At 38.1% G+C, this 22567-nt stretch overlaps 1 protein-coding gene across 3 annotated transcripts in view; it reads left to right on the top strand.

The window, feature by feature from the left end:
- Positions 1–20405, top strand: part of gabrb4 (gamma-aminobutyric acid type A receptor subunit beta4) — a 53395-nt gene extending 32990 nt beyond the window's left edge. Inside the window, exons 4-10 of one of the 3 annotated variants that reach the window (XM_035666670.1) lie at positions 1176–1396; positions 10694–10776; positions 14560–14697; positions 17569–17721; positions 18717–18973; positions 19611–19700; positions 20022–20405. In XM_035666670.1, the coding sequence (XP_035522563.1) occupies positions 1176–1396; positions 10694–10776; positions 14560–14697; positions 17569–17721; positions 18717–18973; positions 19611–19700; positions 20022–20375 (1296 nt within the window). In that variant the 3' untranslated portion in view covers positions 20376–20405. The remainder of the gene's footprint in view (positions 1–1175; positions 1397–10693; positions 10777–14559; positions 14698–17568; positions 17722–18716; positions 18974–19610; positions 19701–20021) is intronic. The other 2 variants (XM_035666672.1, XM_035666671.1) reach the window with 2 other exon arrangements.
- Positions 20406–22567: the final 2162 nt, after the last annotated feature.

Genomic DNA, 22567 nt, shown 5'->3' with positions numbered 1-22567 from the left:
AATCCCACACCAGACTTTCTTAAATATGTTCACAAGACATCTTTTCTCTTGAACGTCTTTAAATCATAGGTTCAGAGTTGGAACATCAGAACCCATCGGAATTCAAAATGTATATTAAATACTCAGTGACAACCAATATTGTGTGAATTTTAAATATGATGAAATAAACAAAAAACAAATGTCAATGTTTGTAACTACTCTGTCAAACAAGATTTATTGTCACATCAATTTAGAACGCCTTTCCCCACATACACATTAGAAATATCTCATTTTTAATGACAGATATGATCGAGAGGGTTGATGGATTTGTTTATCAGTAGAATGGCTGATGAGTGTTCATTAAGAGCTGTGGGTTCATTTATTATTATTATCTTCATGAGTGATGCTTTTCATGAATTACTAAACAGGATGTAAGGACTACCAGATGTCTTTATATGTTTTCATGCATTAACACAGGAAGTGTTAAACTTGCTCAAAAAGACCTGAGATGAATTGCACCTTTCACTGAAATGCATTGTGTTAAAGCACACAATATTTCAAATCATTAGACTGTGTAGGTTGAAAATGAAGCCAATGTGTATCTTTCATGGGTCTCACTGTAGAATACAGTACTTTGACCAGAGGGGCAATGATGCATTAGCTGTCAGACATTATATCTCCACTTGAGCGCTTTTCCAGTTAGATACAGTTTTATACAGGAGTACTAGCACAGCTGTATTTACTGGTTTGCTGCCCATGTCCTATTTTACAAATGCTGAGCAATTTAGTTTTTCTGATTGTATAAAAAACTGTTTTCATGATCTGAGAGCATAAAAATGGTGTTGTTGTGTTCTCAAAGCAGATTCATTTCTGTTATTGCCGTTGTAGCCCTTCATTAAATTACATTGTGGTAATGCATGAAATAGAGGGATTTTTTTTTCATGTCTGTAAGTGTTCCTGACATAACTTATGTTACTATCTGTGAATTTTAAGACTGCTTTTTTTTTGCCTGTGATAACGACTATGTCCATGTGATACTCCCAGTTTTATAAACCATGCCCATTAATGCTGAAACTATTGTCAGGCACTGACAGGAAACAATAAAATAAACAAAAAGTTACCATAGCTCATAGCCTTATGTACAACTGAATTGTTTTTTTATCTGTGACTTGATGCAAGTTTTTCCTTCTCCCCAGGACTACACCATCACAATGTATTTTCAGCAGAGCTGGCGAGATAAGCGTTTGGCCTATGGTGAGCTGGACCTAAACCTGACTCTGGACAACCGTGTAGCAGACCAGCTTTGGCTCCCTGACACCTACTTCCTTAATGACAAGAAGTCCTTTCTTCATGGTGTGACAGTAAAAAACCGTATGATCCGACTGCACCCTGACGGCACAGTCTTATATGGGCTGAGGTAAGAACAGTGGGAATTCATACACTCTATATGCTTGGTCTAGTGTTTTACATTATTTCTCCTTTCAGTGTTTAAATATGTCAGTACTGTATGTTTTTTGCTGTTTGGTTCCGCTTTCTACATTTCAACATGCATTTACTAGGTTAACCTGAACTGAACTGATATCCCAAAGGAAAAACAATAGAAATGGCGATCAAAATTTTGTTTTTTACTTCACAAAAACAGGCAGACACAGATGATGAACAGATGATAGTGTCAATTGCATAACTGTAAATAATGTGGGATAAAGCAACAGCTCATTGTTCCTCTCATAACTAAAATGATGAGTTCATAAGCAATAAAAGGGACCATAACTAATTTCAACATACTCATACAGCCCTACTGTATTTGGTCTGATATGGCCAGTATCTTATGGTGGTTAATGTCAGGTAATGTTGGCAAATTTTAGGTATCTTTTACGGTTCACTGACTTTATGACTCTTCTCCATTTGTGCTATAGTTACTACAATTTTCATTATCTCATTATTGTTCCATGCGGTCGCATCTCACATTTTTACAGAACTGATTCATGTCCATATGTCTCCAGTTTGCTCTTGCAGTCCAGAGACAAAACAGGTCAGGTGAACTGGACACTCTAAATTGCCCCTAGGTGTTTTTGAGTGACTGTGTTTGTCTGCCTGTTCCCAGTGATTGACTAGAAACCTAGTTCAGGGTGTTTCTCTTCATTTTGCCTGGTGCATCCTGGTTTCCCAGAAAAGAAAGGACTTTTTTAAATTTTTTGGAAAGATTTAAAGGACCAATGTGTAGGATCTAGTAGGGAAGTTGCAGATTGCAACCACCTAAATGCCACTCCCCTTCCAAGCATGCAGGAGAAACTGGCAGCTAAACTCAACGTAACCAGTAGATTCACCAAAATGTTACACACTGGACCTTTAATAATGAAAGAAGCCTCAGAAAAATTATGGATATACAGGAAAAATAAATCCTCCATGCTGACATACGCTTTACCCCTCAGTGACTCTAAACAGGATAAGCACAGACTAAAAATGGATGGCTGGCATCACCGGTATTTAGAAATTTAGAGCAAGAGCAAACACTTGATTAGATATTAGATCAGAAAAGACGGGGACTTAATTGATGGATGGGAGACTGCTGAAGACCTACACATGATAACTTTTAATTAGATAGCTGTTATTTTTGTTATTTGCCTCTGTCTTGTGGCAGTAATACAGCAAGTGAAATGTTATTGAGCATGTGGCTCCTAAAAAAATAAGATCACTGCTGCCAGTATTTGGTCCTGTGGCAGGATAAGTTATGACAGATTTATTTTTGGCAACGATAAACAGACTTTAAAGCTTTAATTATAAAGTTAATAGTCTACAAAGTTCTGAGTGTGGCTCAGGAAAAAAACAATAACAATATTTTGGAAGGAGACGGGTACATTAAATCCAAAATTCATTGACCCGAAAAGGCTAAAAAAAGGTTGAAATTGCTCACCACCCAAATGTCCCAGATCCCTGTGACAAACTAGACAATTCAATCAACAGTAAATGTGCACAGAGGGACCCATCTAAAATCCCTTGGGGACATCTAAAAGTAAGAAGGTGTCCTGAGGTTTGTTCAAACTCAGGTTGAATTGCTGCTTTTCTTAACACTAGTCATTAAAAGAAAGTAGTTTGATGGAGGCAAAGAAGCGGGGACTGTGTTTTGTTCCATGAATAAAAGAAAATGGCAGTGACAAGGTGTAGATCATATGAAGTAATAAATTATTAATGCAATAATCAGTATTCAGAAACTCTGAATTACTGAATTGGTGCTGGCACAATATGATGGCAAAAGCTTTTCTTTGCTACTTTTATGACTCTTCAAAAGGTATCAACATAGAAATGCAATCTCACTGCTGCTGAAGACCATGCTGCAAATGTGTGCCTACTGGTTTGTTCTTTACCCTGTGTGACGATCGCACATGGGTCTGGCAGTGAATGAGTGCAATGTTGGAGCGGCATGGTGCCACTCTGAGGAGGGTCCAGAGCAGGATGAATATATTATTTGTCAGTAGGTACCGTTGGGGCCTGCTTAAATAAAGGTCAATCAAATCACCCTCTGCTGCTGTTTAATGGCTACAAGGATCGACTGAACGGAAATAGGAGGACCTCAAACGTCCTAAAAGCAGTTGTAGATACTATTGCTAGTAAGAATAACTAATTTGTGGAAATTCTAATTCAGCATAATCAGTTAATTAAATTTAACTTTGATTGCTTTAAATGTGTACTAAATAAGAAACTTTACATATTCGGGCTTCCTCCAAATAAAGTCGTTGCAAACAGGATCAATTTCAAGCCAAAATGGTACTAAAATCACATTGCGCCACCTGATCAGAATAAACATTCCCAGCTGCTCCACTCACGAATGTACCTCAGCACATCCAGGTTCCTTCTGAGCCGCTAAAGTACCAAGCAGGCGCAAGCATAGTAAAATGGACTTGTGCCAAAAGAAAATGGCATTACACCTGCATTTGCACCTCCACTGGCTTTGTGCCTGCATAAATCAGAAAGCTACGACTGTTGCTAGGGACACTAGAATCAGCCATTCCTCCAACATTCCATCTCCAAGCATACTGCACAGGGTTTTACTGTTATCATCATCCACCGCAGTAATGGTAAAAGGCAGATGGCGTCAAGCCCTTGGATCTGACCAGACCGTTTTTTTCAGCAGTGTACAGTAATTAGAATCAGTGCATAATCTACATGCCATGGTGATTTCAGGACCTTTACAAGCCTCCTGTAAGCATTCAATTAAATTTCTTTGTTAAAATGTTTGACTTTGCCCAAGGGTTGTGTGGACATTTCTTTTCCAGAACAATAGATGTGACTCTAACAATAGATGTTGTATTCTCAGTTAATTTGAATGTTGTGCCGCTCAAGTTTGACCGCTTGAGGTTTTTGTTGTCTTAAATGCATTTTATTGTAAAGGCCGCCTGTTTGAATCTATCCCCCTGACTCTTCAGCACAATAAAATGCAAACTGTGGACATTACACACACTATTGCACCTTGTGCTGCACTCTCACCTATTCATTCACTGTGAAATGTGCTGATACTGGTGTTTGCCTTTTTTTTGCCTTTATTTACTTTGATTCCTAGAGTTTACAGTGATTTTAATCTGAGCTGGGCTGATTTGTGTTGATCAACCACTTCTATTTTTGTATTTATCTTAAGAATAAGCTGACATTCTTTCTACTTCCCATCCCTATCCTCATTTGCTTACCCACTGATCTCGTGTTGAGTGTTTAATGGTGCATTCTCTGTACCTGCAGTCTCTATTCTCTGGCAAAACCAAACCAATTGCATCAACTTTTTAGACTGCACCAGGATTATCTTGTTTTTCTAAACACTAAAATATACATGTATGCAATCAGGTTTATTTAAAAGATGCTTTAATCACTCAGAAATAACCATTCAAATCAGATCTGATTTTGGCTGTTAAATGATAGACTTTAGTTTATTATATAAACTACTGCCATAGCTTTCCTTTTTGCAGAATTTTTCACATTTTAATGCCCTGATGGTGATTTGGGGTAGCAGACAGCACAGTAACCAGTTCTGTCTGAAGTTACAAGTACCTGAAGTTATGTGTTGAATTTTATGATTCTTACTGCAGTCCAATGGCCAGTGGTGGAAAGAGGCTTTACTTACCTTCTATTTTAAAACTACTTTATTCTACTCCACTACATTTCAGAAGGAAATATTAGACTTTTTACATCACTACATCTATTTGACTAGTTATTAATAAGACATACATATACATATAAGCATCACAGTTTCACAGTGGTAAAATTATTTTTCATTTAAAAACAGAAAAAGAAAGAAAAGTCAAAATAATGAAAACATTTTTTTAAACTAGAACTTTATTTTTGTTATTCTTTCTTTTCAACTGTCACTAATTATCTCACAACCCCCAAACTTATCATATCCCCAACCCTACAGGTTAGGAACCACTGGACTAAGCTACTGAATAGTATATAAGGTAGGGGCCATGAGACTGTTTGATATCCAGTTAAAACTCCTTGTGGTACATTTAAGTAAAGGATCTGAGTACCACTGCCAGTGCCAATAGCATCTAAATACGGCGGATTGGAGACTATTAATTATCCATAAATGTGCCCATAATTTCTTTCTCCAGGAGTTGCCAGGGATTGTGGGGATCAAGAGATGGAGGACTGATGATGCATGTGTACTGCAGATCCAATATTCAAATAAAATCTGGAAAATTGCCCCCACCCACCTCTCGAGAATTAATGTTGTTTTTGAAAACCTTGCTTAAATTGTCATTTTTGCATTCCGGAGATATACTGGCTAGATTTGAACCTAGTGCTTTATTTTTATGTGGAGAGAAGGGAGGAGGGGGCTGGGTCTGAAGACTGCTGAGTGGTGCAGAAGAGCGTTCGGGTGTTGCAAACAAACAAAGTCATTCCAAACATCAATAAAAGGAGTCGGTGTCAGTAGAAAGTGTCCAGCCGAGTGTGTGTATGATAGAGCAGGTTCGTCTAACTTGCCAGTGAGTTGAGAGGCTGATTCATCGTTAGCAAACTTACAATGCAGTTTGGTAGTGCACTGGGTCCTGAGAGCATTGAGGGCTTTGTTGAGCTAAGCTTTCGCCAGATGGTGTTTTCTCTCTTCCCATTCCTGTGAATCCGCTCTCTCGTGTTCCTCTGTTTATTAAACCATGGTGTAGTACTATGATCTTCTTTCGATGAGCGAGCTACCTCACAGAGAAGGCTACAGTAGTAGACTGTGTAGGAGTCAAAACTATTGCTCACATATCTGAAAGCCTCCCGGTCTGTAGTGCTGAGCCTCTTGGATCCACCTCCAGATTGCTTTTAGTTGTCATGTAATGCAGGCACGATAAATGGTCTGAATGGCCTGTGAAAAGGAGTGGAATGCACCTTTAATTGTGAATTTTTACTCCCTCGGGTGCTAGGCCTACTGGTAAACTATTAGTTTTGCATTGTAATGGAAGTAAAGACTCAAACTCTCAAAATCTGCCAATGTCTCACAGTGGTCTGACCAATAAAATATGAACCGGCTAATATTGCACATCGTCTTGAACTCAACGAAGTAATCAGACTGCTGAGTGTTGGACTGCGCCTGTTAAGGTCTGCTGCTGACCGTTTCTGGTGGGACTCTAAGTTGCTGACCTACATCTGCTGACATTTCTAAATCCCAGGCCCTCGCTGTAACCCGCCCGTCTCGTGCCTGCTCATTGAGTCTGAGTATGATTCTCTCCTCGCTTGTTAACTGTCACATATACAGTCAATTTTATTCGTAGTGGGGGTTTTTTTCCTCCCTCTGCCAGGGGGTAAAGAATTAATTTCTGTCCAATCCTCCAAGCTGCTGCTGCCAGGGTTTCACTGCTTCACTGTGCTACTGGGGGCATTGTCTTTCAAGAACAGTAGCTGTGTCTTGACAGGATGTGTCTTCCTGTTCGTGATCACACAGGACTCAGGACCTTGCTACAGCTCGAGGTTTCAGGCAGCACACTGTAGGGTCTCTCCATATTGTAGTTTGTTCTATTTCTGTTACTGCATGCAGGAAGATGCAACTTTGGTGATGTGTTGGTTTTACCACTATTTCACTTTTGGGGCCCAAGGTGGCTTAATCTATATAAGGCTGTGGTTATATGTTTTGGGAATTACCTAGTTTCTATAGCTCACTGCCATTAGACTTAAAGCTGCTGAAAACATACTTTCTCAAACAGTTTTGGTCTGTTTTTGTACCTTTACCATCAGAAGTGTTACAGAAAACATACAGAGATGACTTCAAAACAACTGAAAAGAATAAATCGACATTAAAGCTCATTCAGCTTGGAGTTTGTATTGTATAAACAAACATTCAACCACCCCTCTAACTACCCCCAAATGGGGCTAAATGTAAAATGCTAACAGATCATAACAAATTGGTTATGAAAGTAAAGGGTTTGCTGTCTCGAGCACTCCCTCCCAGGTCCTTAGCACGCTTTGTTTGAGCCCATTGATTCTAGCTACAAATAACTCAATTATTTGATAGATTTAATTAGATTTAACTTTATTATCAGAATATTTTTCTGAAATTTGTCCAGAACAATCAATATATCTTTAAATGCATCACACTATTGATAGAGTGAAAGTGAATGCGGAGGTTTCTGCCTAGTTTTTAGCTTGCTTTTTGCTGCAGTGGATCCAACTGGCCCTCGTTTTCTCTGAAACATGTTTGAGTTCAGTCACAGTCATCATTTGATAACATTACTTGCAGGAAGCAGGGGAAAATATGATCCACTTTGGATCACATTCCCACAATATATGCAGAAAAGTCCCTAAATGATTTAACTGACAGAGATTACAAGTAAAAGTTAATTTATTGTTTGTGATTGTTTTTTTTTTTTTTTTTTTTTTTTTGCCATTTTATTGATGTAGATAAACAAGCAAGATATTCCATCCTCCTTGTCTGTAAAATGTCCAAAGATATCTGTGACAGTTCAGTAATATTATGGAATGATATTTTCCCTTGAGAGAGCAGGGAGCTTCTCAAGCTGCTCTGTTTTTATTAAATATTTTTTAACTTTTTGTCACCACTACAGAAACACTAAAGTATGATAAGGTTGTCTGACATTGATGGCTATTAATTATTGGTTTGATTAATGGTTTAATAATGTGTGTGTATTGAATACTGACGATGGCTAATTATCAGGTAATTGTACTCAGCAACGGCATTATGCAGTAAGTGCCTTTGTCTGTGTTTATCTGTCACTCACTGTTGAAAGTACGGAAGACGATGAAAAACTAATATTTTTTATTTATAGTAGTGCAATAAACTGAGCTTTATTAGTCGTGACTGAAGGCTCTACATTGCAAGAAATAGCACTTTGATCAAAATGTTCCTGCCATAATCTCGTACCCCCACTTTAACTATACCCAGGCACCCATGATTCCTATCACATTGTTCATAAAGCTGATGCAAAGTACACCACAGGCTTGGGTGCATATGCATCCCAAACTGCAATACTCCTACATAACCAGCAGGAAAATCACTTAAGTCATGTTTAGACTTTGCTTAGAGACAAGATCATTTCAAGGTCAAACTAAGGTTTTATAAAAAAAAAAACTACTTCTACATGGTTGTCTGCGTATTTCATACTTATCAAAATTGATCTTATGTCTGTTTTATAAATGCAGCATTGGAACACTATATCCTCACAGTCTTCACTCACTGCTAAACAGCCCCTGCATTAGAAAAAGTACAAACACAGACCTAATAGAAGAATGGCAAAGCGTCACGTAGAAGAAAACACTAAATTTGTCAAAACAAATAAGCCTAAGTTTATATTTATAAGCTTAAGTATGTATGATGGTTAAAAAAAACATTATACAGAGAATTGTATTAAAGTTCCTGAAACATCTGGAAAACTCATCTCTGATGCAATATTCACAGGAAATTATTTGCTCAAAATGAACCCAAATCACTTGTTTACACAAACATCCTGCAGTTACTGTCTTCACTATTTGTGTTAATTGTTATTCATTGAATATAATATGAAATAACCTTAAATGTTGCTAAGTCAGGGGTCGTCAGTTTACTCAATGGTAGAAAAGGGGTTCCTTGAGGAAAAGGTTGGGAAGCACTGCATTATGTCACCCATGTTGTTAATTCTAAAACACACCCATTTATTTAAACATTATGGAATAGACGGGGTTTTAAAAAAACTTTTAGCCTAGAAAATCATGATTGCCAAGCGACCTTTCCTATTAATGTAATTAGGCATGATGTTATCTCCTCACAGTGTGTATCAGTGGTAGCCCTGCTGTACGCTCAGAGCAGAGGAGCGCTGTGAGGCAGCAGGGAGGTGCAGTACAGCAGAGCAGAACAGAATGCAGTTTGAGCAGCTTAATGCTTGTGCAGCAGAATGCAGCTCAGTGTCATTGTGAATAATAAATATATACCTGTCACTTGTTTATGTATTATTTTCTTTACCCTCCTGGTTCCTTCTGCTATCAGGGACCCAGGGGCCCCACATGTGTTAATCTGGCCCAATCAGCTTGAGCAGAACATATTTTGTTTTCCAATTACCTGCCGACAGCACTCTGTTCACCCCACCATGACCAATTTACAAACTCTGTGTTCCGGCAATATATTTCCAATGCAAACAGCTTATTATCTACTGTATTACTAATTCTAGGTACTGTAGATGGTGGTGTACATTTGTTTGCTGCATCAGTGTGAAACCACAGACTGTAGCAGCCTTGGTGGCTTTGACTTAAACATGATTAAAAATGTATCCAAAAAGTGAAACGTCCTTTAAAGGGCAAAACTGGATATGACTCTCATCATGCTCTAATATACACACAAAGTCATGCACTGTGCATATCAAACTTCCTCTGTGAACATGCTGGTGGCTTCCGACACAGAGATGATGAGCTGAAAATAAATTTTTCTATTTCATGTACACAGGAGGGCAGTAAGCGAATGAAAGCTGGTATGATGAACACATAGCAGCTGGTATGAACAGCAGAAATGTAATTACTAAAATGTGCTGCACCGGTAAATATCTCAGTTAAATGCCAAAGACCCCTACATGTGTAATATGTAGCCAAAGCTGTTTTTTCTGGGCTACTGGATTTATTGACGTTAATAAACTGCTATGCATACATCTTTTCTAAAGCTACCTGGCAGAAATGCACATCTCGGAACTACCAATAAATATCTAACGTTGACAAAATCGCAGTGCTGAGCAGTAACCACATAAAAGGAAATACTTCTCCAGACTACTCACAGAAACATAAAGAATAAATCATATCAAGAAAGAAAAAAGTCAAATTTCCCCCCAAAAAGCCTCTTAACATAAGAGAGCTACATAAGAAGTCTCCAGCTCCCATGAACCTTGAAAGGTTTAAGAGGCTAAGGAACATGAATGTGCTACACAGTTACACATACATTCAAACACACTAAGATACATTAGTATTTGCAAAATGACACGCCTAAAAGCCAGCTATGGATTATGAAACTGCTGCAGCGCTTTTATGCTTTCAATAAACAACCACAAAATAATGACTTTCAAAGTGCAGCTTGAGTTAAGTGGTGGACACACTGGTGGTTCATTATATTGTGCAACATGTCAAGGCTCATCTGTCACACACCGTGACCTCTCTCTTAGCCTTTTCCTTCACTTTTAGGAAAGAAATGACATAAAATGTTTTGTGTTTTTGTCGATCCATGTCTTTACGACATCCCCTAAGTCCCTGTTCTGCTTCTGTCTTTTTTTCTTAGAATAACCACCACTGCTGCTTGCATGATGGACTTGAGGAGGTACCCTCTGGATGAACAAAACTGCACCCTGGAAATTGAAAGCTGTGAGTGATGCATAACAACCTGCATTTTTTGTGTCTCACAACAAAGACCTTTGTACTGAACTTCCTTCAACAGCAATTAGCATGACTGCCAGAAAGCTGTTTGTACCGAGTAATCACTATCTGAAAATCATTGCATGTTACTTCACATGTAATTAAGTGAGGTTTTTTGGTAAATACATTTAATTTAGAGAACTCATTAGTGAAATATTTGCCGTCTTTACCAATGTGTGCCATTCGTCAGACCTCTGCAGTTGATGGCTGCTTTGAGAAATAGAGAAGAAATCACAGTGCTTGGTGATGTGCATTGATTACTAATCCCTCAGTGTAACAGATCGACAGGGCCACCACTGGATCTCTGAATGTTGAGGGCAAAATTAAGTCATTAATTAATCATTTGTACACACAGTTACTAACTAATATGTAAGCAAGAAAGAACTAATAATTATTTATTGGTGAAATGCCATTTAGCACCTGATTTAGAGTTCATCAGGAATGATTTATTAAGGAAGTGGTCAGTATGTAGATAGATATTTGGTTCAATAAGCTGCTATCCAACAGCTTGTTCTCAAGTACAGTAACTTTCCATTAGCTACCATTGTTATAAAAGGAATAGTTCAGTTTGGGGGACGAAAAGTAGTCCGGATTAAAGAAACATGATAACATGGTGTTTTAATTTGAGTTTGGCTTGACCTTTTCTAAGTATGAACCTTGGCTTCAAAACTTACAGTATAACATGAGAGAGGACATACTTCTGATTGGGTAAGGGCCTAGGGCTGCATAATATGGTAAAAACATTACATTAAGATTATTTTGACAGATATGGCCATTACTATATGATTCACGATTAGTGTGGGAATTTTTTTTTATTAATCACAAATTTAATTTTCGTTGAAAAAACTATTAAATTCACGATGAATTTAACATTGAACAAACATGCTCTTTTAAATATAGGGAACAAGATTTGTAGTCCAGGGCATCTCTTCAGCACTATAGTACTTTATTATAATGCTGTTTTGTCACAGATTTTACTGTAATCATAAATATTGCAGCTTCTCCGATTTGCATTTTGCATATGGCCATATTGTGATTTCAATATTATATTTATCAATTGTGCAGCCCTAGTCCAGTGTGTAATATTTAAGAGGATCTATTGACCAAAATGAATATAATATTGATATGTATTTTTTTATTATTGTATAATCACCTGAAAATAAGATTTTTTTTTGTGAGACCCTCCCTGCCCAGTAAATGCCACATTTCTTTTCCACGTTTTCTACTCCACACCTTCAGTTTGTAATGTGTCTGTTATTAACCTGAAGTTTCCAAGCTAATGTCGAGATAACTTTGATAAAAGAGGTAACTTTTTAAAGTGAAGTATGGTTCATCAGTAACCCTGATGACATCATCAGGGTAACTTTCTCAGACTCAGCCCCAGAGCCACAGGAGTCATCTTTTCACTGGTTGGGTAGTTCTCCCCATGACTAGTAAACTGGTCGTTAAACATAAAATTACTGTAGTTACCCTTTAAAATCAGAATGGGATGAAATGAGACGTGGAACATGCTTGTGAACTGGTAGCTTGACTCTTAAAAGGAATATTTTCATCTGCGTGTGTGTATCTGTGAAGTCATCCTTGAACAGGTGTGTGTATATACATATCAGAGAAAATAAGACAAAAATACCATTGACGTTGTTTCATGTCTGTCTTTTTTTAATGCTTTAATTTAGATAAATCAATATCCATGAGAAAAAATGTGCTAGTGCTGTAATTAAAAATTGTATTTACTTGATCATTTTCATCGACCCCTCCATCAATCAACCCACTTGATATCTATGGTTCTTGTTGTTCGAGATAAAAGTGCAGAGTGTTTACCCTCAGGGACATCAGCAGGCAATGAAATATGGATATGCCATGAATTAAAAGAAATTCTGCTGTTTATGCATGGAATGCTCTGCACTAGTGGGAGTCATGCACATTAACCATCAGTTTGATTGATTAGGCAGGCAGTTGTTTCAATTTCATGGACAATGTCACATTTCCTTACCCTATAACCTCAGAGAGAGATTTAATGGTAATGAATCCTGGTCCCTTAGTGAGTTTAATGCCATCCAGGTCTGGATGTGAGGTAGTAGAATGTGAAATGCAGTAACACTTCCCGGACTGAGAAATTGCTCTGCAGTGGATGCATACTGGCCTATTGACATAAATCTACTGCTGTGGTCACTTTCAATTGCACTGCCAGTTGGGAATGTGTGGGAGCGCTATACCAAGTGACACATGTTAATAAATATTCATGCAGGTAGTAATGCATGCAGTGATATAGCTCCATAGGAGTCTGGACAGTGGCGCATGTGATTGCAGGTCGAGAGAACAGACAGATTTAAGGCTTAGGCAGGAAGGGTTTTTGTTTCCGTGCTGTCTTTGGTGCTGCATGGTCCTCTTGGGAAAAGAAAAAAAAAACTCCCTAAATCCCCTTCTCCTCCCACAGTCTGACTACAATCCCTAATGCAACTTTTACTTGAAAAATACAAGCATGAGTTTGATAAATTGTGGATAAAATTAAAGTTATGGCAAATAGTCTATTTCTTTATGTAGTTCAGAATGTCTGTTTTTGTTCTGCCTATGTTTAAGTGTATGTAAAACTGTATCAGACATAACTCTGCCAAAAGACAATTTAATTAATTTAGTTTCAGAGGGCTTCTAGAGCCTGACCGGTAATCAGTTGACGGATATCATCAGACGATATTGGCATATCGCAGACATATCAGTTTCACATCTGTACATGTTATTCATTAAGACAGCAGTTTTTCCCAGTATATAATGCTTAAAAATTGGTTGTGATAATATATTGATTTCACTGCAATGTTTTATCCAGCAGAGTGCAGTGTGATTTACAATACTGTGACAAGCGGCAAATAGTAAGAGAGAAGAAGCAGCTCTTTGCAATGTCAACTAGAATTGGTTGATAACTTATAGGCTATGTTAAATTATTTATTATTTCAATTCTTTAATAAAGTTTGTTTAAGAAAGCAGCCTTCTAAATACCTTTGCATTGTCATATTGATGCAAAATCGGCGCACAGTCCACATAGAAAAGGTCTATTTTCATTCAAGCTCTGAAATTCACTATATCAGCTGCCATAAGAGTAATAGGTACATTTTTCCCATCTAAAATTGGTATCAAAAGTCCCATATGGGTTGGATCTAGTCTTATTGAATAGAATTATGTAAAATAATACCACCCAAAATGTGTGATTACGTTATTTCATTGTTTTATTTGTTGAAATTACTTAATAGAAAATCACAAAAAAAGGAAACAATTCCCCAAAAAGCTATTGTGCTGTTGGCTCACCACACATGGTTCATGTTTGTGTTATGTAAAATGTTGTATTTCTCATCCACTAAAAATGCATGACTAAAACACATATTTTTTCACTTTGAGAAAAGAATCGTGCAGTTTGTTAAAAGTGCACTTTTACTGTTAATGGTAATCTCTACAGTTTGTTAGAGGCTCATAAAAAAAACTGTGGTCAGTTATAAGAAATTGATAAATAATAATTTGTGTTCTTAAGGAAATAAGAATTGCAAAAGATCCATTATTTTTAGGTTGCTGAGCTCTGAAAGACTTTATTGCAACATAGAGTAGATCGAAACAAGTGTTTGATTTGTCAAAGCGACCTCCACTCATTATCCATACTCTTTGAACAGACTGTAAATAGAAACATGGTTAACTTTAATTTTCCTCTATCTTTTCTCCCCTGATTTTGCCCTTACCTTGATACAGATGGATATACCACAGATGACATCGTATTCTTCTGGCAAGGAGGAAACAACGCTGTGACGGGCGTTGACAAATTAGAGTTACCTCAGTTTTCCATTGTAGACATCCGCTTGGTGTCCAGGGAGGTCAGGTTTACTACAGGTAAGGCTGCTGTAAAAGCCGCTTCAGGCCTAATGAGGCTAAAAGCATCCATTACATACACAAAGTGATTCTTACATCCTGTATAAACACTTCTGCATCCACGTCACCACTGTGAGTTTTGTGAGTGGGGGCATCAGTAAATATGCCATTGTCACTGTGGGGAATATGATTATATTTGGGTCGTGCTGCTAAAAGACAATTTTCCTTTTTCAGACTGTAGGTGGTCATTTCCACATATTTGTGAAGTTCCAAATGTTGACTCAGGATAACTGCACTAATTGTTTTCTGACATATTTCATCATCAGTGTTCCTGAATCAGAACTATGTAAATTAAAATCAAATAAATGTACAGGAATTATTGGTACTTGAATACAAGTATGTGGTGCTTTACTGAATATTTCTATTTTGTGAAACTTTCTACTTCTACTTTATTACATTTCATTTGGACATTGTCTTTTGTATTCCCTCACTTACAGTTTTACTAAATATTTGAAACATTCTGGTCCTATGATGCAGTTTATGATTAAACCACCAAAAAGTATACAAAGTAACTAATAACAATATTATTATTATTAATAATAAGGATAGGAATACATTTATGTTGCTTTAAAAGGTACTGCAGTAGAATATTGGTCCGACATAGCACTACCTGAAACAGCTTTAAACATATACTGCTTAAATGCTGCTTACAGGCTAATGCTGCTTACAGGCTAATGATTCAATAAAACTATGCTCTGAAACTAAAGTTTTTTCTACAGGTTTTACATAGTAATTTGATATTTTGGGAAATCCGTTAATGCTTTCTTGCTTAGAGTTAGAGGAGAAGATCAATACCAAGCTAATATCTGTATGCTAAATATGAAGCTACAGCCAGCAGACAGTTAACTTAGCTTAGCATAAAGAGCTGCTAGCCTGGCTCTGTCCAAAGGTTAAAAAAAATGGCTACCAACACCTCTAAATCTCACTAATCAACATGTTGTCTTGTGTGTATGAAGTGTAAAAATGACAATTTGTAGTGAGGTAGCAGTGTCTATTTTTTGGCACAGTGACTTCCTGTAGCCCTGTCGTCACATGAGGTTGCAAGGCAACCAGCTCAGACTCCAGAGACGAGATATAGCCCAACATGTTGATTAGTGAGCTTGAGAGGCGCTGGTGGTTGGTGTTTTTTTTACCTTTGGAGAAAGCCAGGCTAACTGTTTGCCCCTGTTTCTAGTCTTTATGCTAAGCTAAGCTAACTGCCTGAAGCTACATATTTCTTGCACAGACATGAGAGGGGTATTGATCTTCTCATTTTTCTTTTGGCCTATTTCCAAAATGTCAATCTATTCTGTTAAGTAAATGATCAGATTATTTCTTCCACTGCTGACTGAGACATATTGAAAGTGATATGGATCACTCCCCAAAATGGTCCATACAATTATGTGGATTTAAACTACAGTACAGTTTAACAAAACAGTGCCACAGATACAGTACTTGTATGTGTTAGAGTAGGGCTGCCCAAAAAGGGCATGGGGGCCAAAGGTGGCCCGCCATGAAGTTCAATTTTGCCCACAAGATGTTATATTATAAGAAAATCATATTCTAAATCACAGCTTGTTTTTTTGAGGTAAAAATGTAGGATCCCTAATTATTAATCATTGTTTATAATCTGAGCACAGTAAACTAAAGAAACCTGGGATCGTAGTAGCATTTTTGTATTTGCTTTTTGCCCATGACCCCCCCATTAATTTTCAGTTTTTGCCCTCAAGCTAAACCATTTAAGCACCTCTGTGTTAGAGTGTGGTGATTAGTGGTATGGTTTACGTTCTATGTTTCAAACTCTGACATACTGTATAGAGATGGCACACAGACTTTAGACAAGTGACCCTACCTACCCCATAAGCACCCTCACTATTCTAAGACAAAAGAAAAATTTAAGTGTGATTCTCATGTTTGAGTTTAATGAAATCTGTGAACATTTGTTGCCACCATTAATCTAGGATGTACTTGGGTGATCTAAGGCATTTGTCTCAGACTTGATGAAGAATGTATGCTAAGGTATTGATTCATTAAAAGATTTAGAGGAACCTGGTGATGATGAGGTCATTCATCATGGTGTGTTCCCCATAGCAAATAGGCTTTTAGATTAAAACCATCACGCTTATCTGGAGCCTTTTTTCTTTGGTGACATATTGGAAATAAAACTGTAGGTAGAATACACAGAATGGAATTTAACTATGTTTAGAGGTATTTGTATTGTTTCCAACCTCGTAAATATCAAGCTATAGCTGAAGCAAAGAGGTTCTACCTTGATGTTTATATTGCTTTTTGCATCAGCATTGTATTGTTGTGGTTGTTTAAATTAAAGTGCAGTCAAAGGACCAATTAATGTCTTGGCACAACCAGCTGATATTTTCCTGCAAAATGTGCAATGGAATGACTTACCACCTTGCAGCCACATACTGTATATGTTTCTTCCTCTTTCAGTGTAAAGGCATGCGTTGCAATTATGCACCTCTAAAATGCCCTTTTGGTAATGTTTAGAGGAAAGTGCGAAGGAAAAGCAGAGCAGCTCTCTGTGACAATTCTCAGAGGGATGCTGGAGCTGCCTGCTGAGATAGGGGGTTGCAGAAAAATCTGCCGTGTTTGCGACTTTCTGCCATGTTTAATTGGAATCGAACTTGTCCCTGGAAAGGAATCCATCGCTTTGGGGAAATTAAGTGCTCCATCTGAACAAATGGAGAAATGACTACCCTGCGCGTTGTCAAAGTGCAGACTTTGGAACTCTTAAGTTGTGCCAACGTTTTCCCCCTTCTCTCCTTTTTTTCACTGATGTGTTTTCACTCCGCCCTACTCTCTTCCAAACTATCACTCCATCCTTTCTCCTTACAGGTTCATATCCAAGGCTTTCGCTGAGTTTCAGGATTAAGAGGAACATTGGATACTTCATCCTGCAGACATATATGCCCTCCATCTTGATCACCATCCTCTCCTGGGTCTCCTTCTGGATCAATTACGACGCCTCTGCAGCTCGGGTGGCCCTGGGTAAGACACAGCCACCGCTGCATTATTAAACTTGTACCTGTCTCCATCAAAATCCAGTGATTATCACAGGAACTAACAGTGACTATTAATTATCAACTTTATTTTGATTCAGTAGAAAGGGTATATCAGTGTTTCATTATCAACCAAATGCAACAATCACACACCCACAAGCTACATCAGTTCTTTCTATTCAGTCATATTGCTGAATTTCTGTTGCTTCCATTTGATGTTCACACAGGTCAGCTAGTGCTGTGTAAACACTAAAAGTAGAAACACTGATGTACATGTTTAAAATATGGAGTGATGAGTAGTACTTATTACATCCAATGAGTAAGCCTGAGAGACATGCTTACTCATAATATGATAAATGTGCCCCAGTTACCTTAAAGTAGTACACACAGTGTCACAACATCCAACAGGACTCGGTGACAGTCACTGTTTATGCGATGTTCATGACATTTAATAATTATCAATTAGGTTTATATGTCACATGTGGGCAATCTTAGGCAGTGACCTCATTTAGGATCTCAGTGGCTAGCTATAACTAAGAGACTCTGAGACTTCTACTTCTACTCAACTAAAAGTACTTTTTACAGCACTACATTGATCTGACACTTTTAGTTACTAGTTATACAGATTACGATTCCACATACTAACATAATCTTTCAGAATAGGATTCTCTGTAATAGATGAAACCGCAAGGCAGACACCACACCTTACCAGCTACAACATTAAAATGTGCCAATGCATCAGTATTAATAATCAAATATAATGTTGTATAAGAATATAATACACCATTATTTTGCTTATTAAGTACATTTTCTTTTTTAAATGTTTTCTTTTTTACAGGTGAAGTATTGTTACCTTTTGATCTGAAAACGTCTTCCCTCACTGACCTATGTTAACGTTGGTCACCATTGATACATGTTTAAAGTGAAATCTAACTTCTGTGTCTGACGGTGAATTCTTTGTTTTTTATGTGCTGCTGTACTCAGGTGTGACAACGGTGCTTACCATGACAACAATTAACACCCACCTTAGGGAGACTCTCCCAAAGATTCCGTATGTGAAAGCCATTGACGTCTACCTCATGGGCTGTTTTGTGTTTGTGTTCCTGGCCCTGCTCGAATATGCCTTTGTAAATTACGTGTTCTTTGGCCGGGGCCCTGCGCAACAGAAGAAAATCAATGAGAGGCTGAACAAAGCCAACAACGAGCGCACAAGATACGAAGAGAAGCGCCTGAGGGAACAGGTTTGCATCTTCATCTGCTACCTCTCTTTTAGTCTCTGTGTCAGTTGGAGTTCAAGTACTATACTATGTTCTGCACATAAGATTTCTAGCCATAGTCATTTTATCCAAAGACACATACATAGTATTCCCTGAAGTAATCCTCCAGAAGCATACTAATGCCACCACAGCCCAATATGCATTCACCAACCATCATCCATTGCTTCTCCCTCAAGCACTGACTGCTTTTTATCGAGCATAGCCTTTTTCATTGAGATAGTGATTCATCTAGTTCAACAGTGGTGTTAACATTCTCATTTCTTATTTAGGTTGTTGTCTATGTTTATGCTGTAGGCTTCATTCATTCTCAGTCTCAGTTCTACCTTGTATTTTAACATGTATTTTCCAACTAAAGTGGACAAAATGTCAAAAAGCAGAATGAGAAAGCCTTGGAAAATTTATCAATGGCAGATTCTGAAGTGGTCAGAAGGAATGAAGCCTCCCCCCACTGTTTTTTGTGTGTGAAGTACTAAATGCTTATTCAAAGTTGTTCCTGTTAACTCTATGTCTTATGCATTGTGTAATTTTGAGAAAATGTGCTTATTTGCCAGAATTTTATAGCCGTTTTAATGTTCTTTTCATTTTTCTTTCACATTGCAAGGACTCCATTTCCGTGCCGTTTCAAACCAACACCTTCAGGTCATTTACACAGCGAAGAAATCTGTATCTCGAGGAACAAAGAAAAGTTGGGGTACATGTATTTAGAAATCATATCAGCTAAAGGCCAGACTTCACAATAAAGTCAGTTGATTAAGGTTGTTCAAATGACTTTTATCACTTTTTTGCAAGTGAAAACCACTTATAGATATCTGTATAAAGAAACTCTTTGTTAACTATTTCTGTTGCATGCAAGAAATGAGGTTCCATATCATCCCTACATTTTGCTTTAGCTTGACAGCTTGGGGGATGGGAGGGGGGTTAATATAAGTTTTCATTATTGAGGGAATTTGGGGCTACTGCTCGACATTTCAGCCCTCGCTGACTCCCGCTTGTTTTCCCCCTCTTCTCGCAGGTGGATGCTTATGGAAACATCCTCCTCACCACGCTGGAGATGAACAACGAAGTGATGCCTTCTGACGTGGGAAGTAGCGTCAGTGACTCTCGGAATTCAGTCATGTCCTTCGACAGCTCCGGGGTCCAATTCAGGAAGCCCATGGCGCCCCGAGATGGCTTCAGCCACCACTCGCTGGACCGGAGCGCCATGCGGAGCCGGGCCAACTGTCGGCTACGGCGACGCTCCTCCAAGCTCAAGTTGAAAATCCCAAACCTGTCAGATGTTAGCACCATTGACAAGTGGTCCCGGGTCATTTTCCCTATCACCTTTGGATTTTTCAACCTAATCTACTGGTTGTACTATGTGAATTGATGTGCATCCCACTAGGAATCATGGGCCATATTTTGAGAGCACATTAAATTGGCTTTGATACAGTTCCAAAATATGTATACACATATACAAGTTGAACATATGTATATGCATATTTCTATATATTATATTTATATATACACATGTGAAATCTGAAGGACCTTTCTGCTGTACAAAGTATTAATAGGATGACTTGAATGTTTAAGAATAATTGTGAAAGAAGAATTTCATGGCTTTGAGTTTCTTTTTCCTCCTGAAAGAAAGAAAGAAAGAAACAAACAAACAAACAAACAAACAAACAAACACGAGATCCCACCAGGGGTTTTTGGAACTAAAGACTGCATGATATTTTTGCTAAAAAAAATACCAAGAAAAAAGAGAAAGTGAAAGCTCTTGAGAGAGAAAAGTTGTCTCAGAGTCCCATTGACTTTTTATTGATACTTATTGTGATCAAAAATCCTCTACTGCAGCTCATGAAATCAGTGGTGGCTTGTCTGTTCAGGCATCAGCTGAGTGAGATCCTTGACACCCCCCCACCCCCGCCGCCCTTACCCGACCTACGCCCCCACAACCCCTCCCACCCCATTGCCCATGGATAACATGCACGGAAATCTCCGGTTCTACTATGTACAGCAACCTTGTTTGGATTATGTGTTGTTCCTTGGGTTTTTTGAAGTGATATCGTTCTCTTAATCAGACATCAGCTCTGGCCTAATGGCTCTCCATTAGATGGCCGCGTGAATGGGATGTTTGACCGCCGAATTCCCGCCCAGAGTCAACGCAAACTTGTGTTCCTTTCTCTTCTCATGTTATTTTTAGAAACACATCCTTGGGAAGGGGCGGGGGGGATCTTTTTGATTAAGGTTAAAAACAAGTGCTGATTATTGTAGATATGATTTTGTCTTGAAAAATACTGTGATTTCAGAGAGTGTCAGAACATGTTCTAGAACTAGGGCATTATGAGATAAAAGAGTCAAAGGTATGCATTGCTCATTTTGATTGTGTGAAAAAAAAAACATATTCTATACATTTTATCATTCAGATGCTCATGAAAGTATACTTGTACTGTTCCTTTCCTCCTATTGATTGATTCATATGCTCATTAGGTGCAGAGTTCATTGATGTCATATCCTGCTTTGTGTTTGCTAAAAGGAAGGGGGGGGGGGGTTGCTTTTGTGATTCATTTGAAATTATTCCACAGTGAAGATGTGAGAACATGTATATTCAAAAGAGTCAACACAACAGCCCACAGTTTGACCAGTTGTCATTCAGTATACAGTATTTCTTTGTTTGTTGAGCATTTCTTCAGTGTTGGAGTTGCAGTTTCTGAAGGCAAGATTATTTGATTGGGATAGTAATGGGCAGCCCGGGCGGAAGACGTGGGGAGAAGGATTTAACGTTTCACACTCTCAATCAGTGCCATCACACAAATGCTACGAAGCCCGAGGATCAGAAACATCAGCCTAATCAGGAATGATACACTGATTCTCTGGGAGAAAATGTGTGATAAATAGCCATGAATTGAAATGACGACCAAAAGGCCTATAATCCATATGCATTATTGTTTAGTTCTGCTCTCAAACACACACACTCAAAAAAAAAAACACACACACTGCATTTCCAGTGCTCAGGTTCATTAGCAAAGTGAAAAAAAAGTACTGTAGGAGCTTGATTGTTTTTTTTTTTTTTTTTAAATCAGCCAGGATAATCACATCTTTATAGGATGGGGAATCCAAAACAGCCACCAAATAAAAGTTAAATAAATAATAATGGAGTCGTAGCATTAGGTGACTGAGGCAGATGGACAGTGGACAAATTAAAAAAAAAAAAAAAAATCCTCCCATGCCGAAGTGCAGATCAGCATCTTTCTCTGTGTCCTCTTCACTTCAGGCACAAACAAGCCCTACCAGGAACTATCATGGGTCCTGTAGCAAAAAAAAAAAAATACATATATTTAAATGATTGATAAAAATGGAAAAAAAAGGGGGGGGGGGGGGGTTGTCATACACACAAACACATGGGGACAGGGGAAGATGGAAGGCTTTCAGAGTAATCAGTTTATCATCAGAAATATCCACTCCCCTCTGGAGCAGGGTGTAGTATGCACAAGATGTCTTCAGAAAGGAATACTGATGAGAAACCAATTTGTCTCTGTAAGTCATAGTGAAGTTTGTACAGTGATGTGGCCCAAGCTG

This window comes from Morone saxatilis, unplaced genomic scaffold (assembly GCF_004916995.1).
Source record: "Morone saxatilis isolate NCDOM2014 unplaced genomic scaffold, NCSU_SB_2.0 Contig20, whole genome shotgun sequence".
In the NCBI taxonomy this organism is placed as follows: Eukaryota; Metazoa; Chordata; class Actinopteri; family Moronidae; genus Morone; species Morone saxatilis.
Note: the sequence above shows the minus strand (reverse complement) of the source record. Positions and strands in the feature narration are given on the sequence as shown.